The sequence below is a fragment of the Myotis davidii genome, unplaced genomic scaffold (genome assembly GCF_000327345.1).
Source record: "Myotis davidii unplaced genomic scaffold, ASM32734v1 scaffold964, whole genome shotgun sequence".
Lineage (NCBI taxonomy): Eukaryota > Metazoa > Chordata > Mammalia > Chiroptera > Vespertilionidae > Myotis > Myotis davidii.
Window position 1 is genome coordinate 1,745,200 of NW_006298351.1, and position 9,457 is coordinate 1,754,656.

The 9,457-nt window shown below is 37.4% G+C and overlaps 2 protein-coding genes across 3 annotated transcripts in view; one reads left to right on the forward strand and one right to left on the reverse strand.

Annotated features, from left to right (window-relative positions):
- Positions 1-1,600, forward strand: part of CNTRL (centriolin) — a 75,759-nt gene extending 74,159 nt beyond the window's left edge. For both annotated transcript variants that reach the window (XM_006773994.2, XM_015570642.1), the window contains one exon: positions 553-1,600. The gene's annotated coding sequence lies outside the window, so the exon portion shown is untranslated. The remainder of the gene's footprint in view (positions 1-552) is intronic.
- Positions 1,601-2,368: 768 nt separating this feature from the next.
- RAB14 (RAB14, member RAS oncogene family) overlaps positions 2,369-9,457 on the reverse strand; it is a 23,307-nt gene continuing 16,218 nt past the window's right edge. Inside the window, exons 5-8 of the mRNA XM_006773997.2 lie at positions 9,345-9,411; positions 6,995-7,082; positions 6,644-6,674; positions 2,369-4,706 (exon numbers count right to left, since the gene is read on the reverse strand). Of these exons, the coding sequence (XP_006774060.1) occupies positions 4,529-4,706; positions 6,644-6,674; positions 6,995-7,082; positions 9,345-9,411 (364 nt within the window). The 3' untranslated portion in view covers positions 2,369-4,528. The remainder of the gene's footprint in view (positions 4,707-6,643; positions 6,675-6,994; positions 7,083-9,344; positions 9,412-9,457) is intronic.

The window sequence follows — 9,457 nt, forward strand, 5'->3', positions numbered from 1 at the left end:
CCCACCCCTCCCGTCTGCGTCCCTAGCGACTTGCCCGGATCTGGAGCTCAGAGTCTGCGACTCCCTCCCGATTGTTTGCGCCGCTCCCTCCGCGCCGCGCCGCCAGCCCCGCTCCGCGCGCACTCGTACCTCAGAATTTCACTTCAGCACTGCGCCGCCTCTGAGTCTGGATATAATATTCTCTTTACTCCTAGTTGTAGAATTTCCACTCAGCCAGCCCTCCTGTGGCTCTGGACGTTGTCCTTTCCCTGGATCAAGCTTAATTTGACTTGGTTGTTCCAGGCGGCAATCTCTGGTGTTAACCTATGCCGCCATCTTCGGTTCTCCACAAACAGTTATTTTAACCAGCACTTTCAGTTGGAAGATCTTGAATTTTAGCTTATAATCTTAAGAAAAGTAACCTCTCAACTTTCATTTTAAAATATTTTTCCAAAGAAGTACTCAAATATATATTTTCCCTATTAGCCTTTATGGTATCACTTTGTTCTGTTAATTTATATAAGACCTGTTTTTACTGTTGCAAGAATTCATCCTTTCTTTGTCTTACTGTAGGAAAAAATGGTTCAGCCAGATGAGGAATACTGTCTTGCATAAATCTGAGGAAAGACCTCCACTACCTCACTAACTTCATTGTTGGAATGCCACTTAGTTTTTATCAAGATCCAGTGAATTCAGATGCTGAAATTCTACTGTAGTTTATCGCACTTGAACCATGAAGGCCAGGGTTTTTGTAAGTCATGTGCACATATGGGAACAGCTGTATAAATTAAAACAGGGTTCTAGATTGCTGAGCATTTTTATTTTTTATCTTTGAAATGTGCTATTATAAAACCGATGCTGAATGTAACTGCAAATTGGAATCTATAAAGCGATAAAATCTTTAGTTACAAACAAAAAAATATACTTAGGCCCCTCTTCATTCAGTGTCAAAGGTTATTTTTGGATTTTGCTTAAAAATCTATTTTCGTATGAAAATAAAAGGTAAAATAAATGTGGGCTATCGTCTGACTTTACATTTCACAGTTATACAATAAAGCTATCATATTATTACCTTAATTCTAAGAAATGACAATCTTTCAAGTAGTTTCCTATTTGTTTGGAGGTTGAAGTATGTTGTACCTATCAGAGAATATGTTTCATCTTTTGAAATACCAATTATTAAACTATTACATTTCAGGTTCTTTTCCTCGACCAAAACTTTGGTGGAAAAGTAGAGAAGCTGACCCAGGGTAAATTCAAACTGTGTTCAGACTTAAAAATTTTTGAAGTACTGTAACTAATGCCTCAACTCCATGGTATAGAAATACATTTCTCTAAAAATAAGAATAGCAGCTCTTGGTCATAATGAAGTGTGTGGCAACAGAATTATTCCCATGGGATAGTGAAGTATGAAACCTCATGAAATAGATTAGGTTTTAAAATATTTCCAAGGACTCTTTTCTAGGCCCCCTAGACAACTTCTGATCCATAGCACATAGTTACGCCATGTTTCTACAATACAGAAGAACAGTGCAGTAATCCTCATCACTTAGGTTTATATTCCTAAAAAGTTGTTTGGCTACAACTGGACCATTAAGATATGGGATAAATATAGTACAATGAAGACAATGGAATAGTACATAGCAAGTTCTAGAAGGCATCTAATTCCAAAACAAAAATTGATTTGGTAGTATCTTTTGTACTTACATTCTTCTTGGTTTGATTTTCACAAATCTTAACAAAATGCTTAAAATCCTGGCTTATTCAGTTGTCGAAATCTTTCAGGGACACATTTTCTTGTTTTTTCCATGTACTGTATGTGAGGGTAAAATAACTTCTTTCTAAACTACCACATGAACCCTCTCTATATTCCCAAATAAACAGGAAATGGAAGGTAATCATTAAGTCTTCTGTTTAAGGGTAGTGAACTGAACCAAACCACCACAAATAAAGATCATACCTAAAACAGTTGTGTGGGCAACCAAGTTCTCAAAACTTTGAGTGTTCTGGAATGAAAGAAGTGAGGTAATTAGTGTATCAAGCCAAACACCTGGTTCCAAAACTTTTTTCCAAAGAAAGTTTATTACCTCTAACTAGTATTATGTATCATCAAGCCCCCCCCGCCCCAAAAATCAAGGTTATTGCATCAAGTACTTATCCATGGAAAATACTTGAACATTGTGGAATGTCAGGTACTAAGCACCAATTACTAAGCAGGAGGGCCTCCTCCCTCATAGGTGCAAGGGCAATGAGTAACCCAGAGAAGCAGGTGACCACATAAGCAGTAAACTCTCATGGATTAAAAATTAAAAGAATTTCACATTCTCTCCAAAGTGCACTTGCCAGTGTCTGGCACATGAATGTTACAATATGACAATTTGCTCCTTTATTTTTGAGCACCCAAGTTTATTGTAGGGAATTAAACATGAAAATTACAGAATTTGGCCCCAAGTACAGTGAAGGGAGAACACCATCAGGCACCAAATGTGCTGGTCTCACACTGAAAAAGGTTGACTAAAAACACTGCAAGTGTGATCTAAACACAAAGATAAAAACTCAGTGATGTGGATTTATATGCTATGTACTAGACTTCTCTACCAACAAATAAGGATAATTCTGCAAAAACTGACAACTTACGCTAAATAATTGTTTACCTGAAGAAAATATGAAATCCTATCATAGTTCAGAAAATAATACAAACAATTTTAATTTAATCTAGATACAGGTACTTTATTTACAAATATTCAGATTAATAGCATTTTGTTACATCAAATGAAGAGTACAGCAGTCTGAATAAATCCTGTCACAAAACATTAAGACCCACTGTAACTAACTTTGGAAATCAGGGTATTGCACCTAAACAAGCCACGGTCTTTAGTTTGTGATTGCTACCTTAATTTAATGTTGACTATACAATACTCTGGTACTACCATGTTTACAACCCAGAAAGTTGTATTTTTTTTTTACTTTAGTGTCTGTAAAGAGGGATTTAAAATGTGTATTTTAAACACAGCAGTTGAGCTGAGTGTATTTTATATAATCTACCGAGGTTTACCTATCCTGTACTTCAATAACTTCTGAATTCCCAGCCTGATCTTTAACCTCAGAAATCAGTCAATAGAAGTAAAGAACTTGGTAAAACCTAAGTTTCTTACCTAAAGAAATAAGATTGTTTCCCTTGCAATACTGTATTCTTCAGTGGCCAAACCATCTCAAGTAATAACTTACTTTGTATCAGCACAAACATTGAAACACTGTTAGAAACACTTTCCCTTTTATAAAACAATTTATGCCAACATGACCAAAAATAGCACTTCATACTTAAGAACACAAGGGATATCTTAAATTATTTCACTGTAGTGTTAAAAATGCACAATTTAAAATCCCTTAACAGCAGACCTATGGTTCAGAATCTCAACCATTCCAAGAAGATAAAGGTATAAAAGCTTAAAATGTGCAATAATAAACCCAGCCTTTTTTCTTTTTCTATACAGTAAGGCAAGAAATGCAGCCTGTAATGCAAAATGTTTACAAAAAAGAGAAAAGCAGGTTTGCACATTGTTGATTGCACAAGAACAGTTAAGAAAATCTGCAGGTAAGCCACAGTGCAAAGATGAACAAAGATGAGCTAGTGTTAATCCTCTCACGCTAGGAGCTCTTTACAGCATAATGTCCCCAAATTGCCAGCACCAATGGGTGGAGCCAGTATTACTTGTGAACTGCAGTTGTGTCTATTTCCTTGTGTGAAATGGAAGGGAGTAACATGGTCACATATAGGTCTTACTGTACAAACTGGTATTTTATACTGTTCCAATGCCAGTAATCAATTTATTTTCTTCATTAAAATAATATACACAGAATGTATTGTTAGTTCAGTTCCTTCAAAATTTATACATATTTACTTTCTGCTAAAGAGAAAGGATAAAATGTAAAAAAAAAATAAAGCTATTAATTAAGCACAAGAGAGAAGCTGATAAGTGAATGTTTTCCCTGTACAAGGCTAAGACAGAAGCAAACCTCCTCAAGAAAAATGCCACCCACACAACAGGGAATTTATCTGACAAAAACAAAACAAAGCAGTTACAGAACCCCTTCTCTATCACCAGAAGCCATTTCACAGCAATAAACTTCTTGGTTACAACAGACATACTTGAACAGTTAAAGATGGGGAGAAAGGCTTAAGATATCAAATTAAACCGTACAGTGAGACAAAGCCCTGCCAAAAAGAGGGAGGGGTAAAAATCATGAAGTCCAGCATCAGTGCTCAGTTTAAATCATGTATTGGTGACATACCTAACATGAGGACAATCAAGGGGAAAAAAAGTCTAGATATACCATGCAGGAGAGATTACTTGCTTTTGATAACCTGATTACACCTAGTTGTTTAGCAGTTTAGTATTGTGTTAAACTGTTTTTAAACAGAGTTGTTTTTTCTTTTGTTTTTTTAATTAAACCCAGTAAGATGTACAGAAGACAACGAGGCAGTAAAAAGTACTGCTTCCAACAGACAGAGGTGAAAGGTCAAATGAGAGCCACAGCAAAGAGGTCACTAGCAGCCACAGCCTTCTCTCTGGGGTTGGGGTTCACTGGTTAGCCGGCCTCCCTGCGGAGCTGAGGGTTTGTGCTGTACACCAGACTCGGCAGCATTCAGATCCAGGCTTCCATCCTGAATGTTCTGATAGATTTTCTTGGCAGCCTCGAGGAAAGCATCTTCTACGTTCTCTCCCCTAAGAGGCAATTGACAACTTTATTCGAGAACCACATTTTTCTACAAAAGATAAGACATTATACACTGACCTTTTGCTAAACTTTAGTCAACTGCCATGATGTCTTCAACTTAGCCACTGTTATCTAATAAGAGATTACCAGAAGACTGAGCTAAGAGAACAACATGGGGAAATATTTTCTGTGGAAAGCATATAAACACAGTACTGAGCTATTTCTACAAACCCTATTTGATAACTGTATGTATTCTAGTCATTAAAATGCTAACATATTAATATAACAGTTAAAATAGGTCATTTCTGTAATGATATTTTACCAGAAATGAAATCTCCAAACATGCACACATGATTCCTGGATCTGAAGAGTCTGATTAGCCAAGCATGAACTGTACTGTTTTTATCATGTGATGATGGCATATTCATGCTTAGCCATATTCACACTTCAATTCTCTTAGGACTAACAGTACAGATGAATAAAAAAGGAGCTAGCTTCTAACCAATGCAAGGAATTTTTGACTTAAATGGACATCCTATATAATAAAAGGGTAATATGCAAACTGACCCAAATGGCAGAACAACCACTGGGAATAACCAGTCACTATGACACACACTGACCACCTCTTAGTCCCTTTTGCTGGCTGGCAGACTCTGATAGCTTGATGGCCACCCGAGACAGGGGCAGGGCCGGTGAGCGGGCGGGAACAGCTGACCTCTTAGTCCCTTCCCCTGGCCATCAGGCACCAATCACCCTATGGCGAATGGGAAACCGGGAGTGGGTAGGGGCAGGGGGCAGGGCCAGCTGCGGGCAGCGAGTACACAAATTTTTGCGTACCGGGCCTCTAGTGGGATAATAATTAGAAAATGTTAATTATGCTTCTAATTACCCTTAGACATTGAGTATTTCCTTAACTCATGCTTTTTATCATGATCAGAAGTATTAAGTAGGTTGACCAAGCTTGAGTCCAGGATGCCAAACTCAACCTCAGTTGTGAAAGTCAAACACTTGAAATGTTTACACAATTTCATTTATTAACATGGCTTACCAGTGGGCAATCTAGGTAGAATCTTTTAGGTAAAGTAACAAAAAAATATTATTTTGAAATGTCAAATAGGAAGCAAAGGATTGCTTACTGTTCCTCTAGCCATAAGCATTAGGTATTTATGTCTCATACATTTTATGTACAGGTGACCCTGGAACAACGTGACGGGGGTTGGGGCACCGACTTCCTCGCAATCAAAAATCTGCTCTGAACATGCAAATTCCCAATGATGGAGTTGTCCCTTGAATTAGGTGGTTTCCACTGTGCCAGCCAATTGAACTGTACAGGTCAATTTAAAAAATCCTCATATGGCCCTAGCTGGTTTGGCTCAGTGGATAGAGCATCAGCCTGTGGTCTGAAGGGTCCTGGGTTCCATTCAGGTCAAGGGCACATGCCTGGGTTGTGGGCTTGATCCCCGGTAGGGGGCGTGAAGGGAGCGGCCAATCAATGATTCTCATCATTGATGTTTCTATCTATCCCTCCCTCTCCCTTCCTCTCGGAAATAAAAATATATTTTAAAAAAAAATCCTAATATGGCCCAGCAGATGTGGCTCAGTGGTTGAGTGTTGACCCATGAACCAAGAGGTCACCAGTTCTGTGGTCAGGGCATATGCCCAGGTTGCAGGTTTGATCCCCAGTAGGGGGCATACAGGAGGCCGCTGATCCATGATGTTTCTCTCATCCATGTTTCTATCTCTCTCTCCCTCTCCCTTTACCCACTCTCTAAAAATCAATAAAAACATACATGTTTCTTTAAAACCTCATGATTGGAATCATGCAGTTCACATCCATGTTGTTTATGGGTCAATTGTATATATACATTATACATTTTTTCATATCTATGTTCTATTTGAGAAATTTGCATGTATTTGAAAATTATCTAATGTTAGCCATACTTACGTTTTTGCACTTGCTTCAAGGAACAATAAGCCTAAAAGTAAATTTCAGACTGATTAGGACATTTCAAATTACCTCACAAGGACATTTCTCTTTAGCAACATCTGAATACAAGTTAAAGCTTCCCATCAGCTTTCAATATTTTATGAAAGAATATGAATGTGAAATGGAGGGAATAATAGTACTCCTCCCCCCAACTCATAAATTCTCAAACACATTTTGCAATTTCCTCATCCTTGAAATTTGAATAGTTTGCATCAAAAAATAATTGTTAAATAATTTGCAGGATCAAAATCCTTAGGAATTCTCCCAAGGGTGACCCTCCCAAAAAGCCATTAAATGTCTTAAACCCACCATTTTCTTCAGCGAACTGTTTGGCTTCTTCATAAGTAACATCTCTCTGTGCCTCCAAATCTGCTTTATTTCCTATGAGAATTATTACCTAATGTGTGACCAAAAGAAAGACATCTTAAAACAAAGCAACCAACTTAAATCAACCATAAAAATTCTGAAATCAAAAAATCTTGATAGAAAAAAACATGTGGGCCTAATAAGAAAAAGTAGTACTAGCAATTATCCACCAGACAGGACTATAGAATCATGAAGCCATTAGTATTAAGATGGATTCTCAGCAATCTTCTAGGCCAGGGGTTCACAAACTTTCTGTAATAGGCAGAGAGAATATATTCCAGGTTTTTGTGTCCCATGTTATGATTTCTTTATATATGCTTCTTCGTTTTGTTTTCGACAATTGTTTAAAAATGTGAAAAACACTCTTAGCTTACAAGCCATTCAAACACAAAATAGCCCATGAGGCACACCTGGACTAGGCCAAAGATTATGATTTATCTACTTAAGATTACTAAGTGTCCATGGACAAGCTCCAGGGGATCTGTGAAAGCACAGAATGAAACAAAAATGTTGTAAACAAGGACAGTTCCTGAAGAGGAAGTTTGTAGCTTTCATCAGATTTTCAAGTTTTTGGGACTCTCAAAAAGTTTACAAACTACTAATTCAACTCCTTCAGGCTACTGGTAAAGAAATTAAGGCTCAAATAAGGCAGAGACTTGTCAAAGATCAGTTAATGAGTTAGTGGTAAGGGACATTAGAACCCAGGTTTAACACTCAAACTATGAACTTCAGACAAATGCGTCCTACTACTCCACATTATCCTTGGCAGGACTAAGTTTGTAGCAACTGATAACGAATGTTTATTCATTGAGGTCAGTAGAAACACATATGCAATGAATTCAAATCCAAGGCAAACTATCATACAACTATATCCACTTTGGAATCATTTTATACAAGTGGAAGTTAGGCCAAAGTTAAAGGCAGCTCCGAAAAGTTCTAAGAATAAGTGTGCAGTCTTGGGAAATAGGTGGGGGGTTTTTTTGTTGGTTTTTTTTGGGGGGTGGGGGGGAGACAGATTTATGAGTAGACTGTTTCTGCCTATAATTTGACACCAACTAACAAACCCACTCTCCCCCTTCCAAACAGATGTGCTAATCCAGATATGGATACTTTAGAAATGGATGGTTTCAACTAAAAGGAATTTCCACAACCATTAACTTCTTTTCATGTGAAAATACAACCCTCCCACTTCCAAAAACTGGTGTCCAATAAACTTTTAATCTGAATGTAATTGAAGATAGTTAAGCAGGACAACAACCTACTTCAGTCAACCTATAGGTTTGTTTATACACTTACAGCGAGTATAATGTAATGATGGATATGAAAGTTCTAGGCATAGTCCCTGTCATAATAGGCAAACCATGTTAACTGACTCTCAATATAATTAAATTGTTGTTTCCTGATAAAAGCCAGTGTTACCACTGATTACATATTTATTGAACTGGGCCTCAGCTAGGTGCTGGGGTACAAAGCTAAGTGAGACACAGGCCTTGTTCTGGAGAAGTTCAGAGTTAGTCACACCTCTGCCTTTTCTTACTTGGCCCTGAAATACCCTCAACAGCATCTACTAAAATCCCTGAAATCCCAGCTCAAATCCCCTACCGCCTCTCTAAAGCTGATTTTCTCCAGATGCCAGGTTTTTGTGCTCATCCTGGGCTCCCATCAGCACACCAGTCACTCTATTCTAACTCATATTTCATTCTGCTTTTCAGCACAGTTATTTGTATTCCCACAGGTAAATCTCCTTGCGAGACTATAACATTTTGTGGGCCAAGGATCCAAACTTATCTTTAGTTTATACTACAGAGTCTAGTATGGCGACTTGGCTGCTAAAAAAAAATCTCAGTATCTTCTCAGTCTAAGAAGCTAATTTTTTAAAGCATGAAGAACTCTTTACTTTTAATTGACATTTATTGAGATAATTATAGATTCACATGTAGTTGTAAGAAATAATGCAGAGAGATCTACACTTTGTCCAGGTTCCTTCAATGGTAACATTTTATGAAACTAATGCAGATCCCTTTTAAAGTGGTAGTTTCAGATTTCATAGTCTCCACTTGACATGAGATCACCATCCATTCATAACTTTTTTTTCAACCACAAACATGAATAAACACCAAATATAAAATGTGAGACCTGGGGTAATTAGTACTGGAAAAAAATGTTAAGTTTTCTTCAATTAATTTAAGAATAAAATAAAGATTCTCATTCTTAGTACTCAAATACAAAAATCCCACTAGCAAATGGCTTTCCTTTTGGGGTTAGCTTAGATCTTAGATATCGTTTAACTTACAGTATTTGGATTGGTGAGATTCCTTGCATCTGTCAACCAGCTGCTTAAGTGGTTATATGTACTTCTTCTGCAAAATTTAAAGTTTACATTTATGACTGCCACATATAATTGCC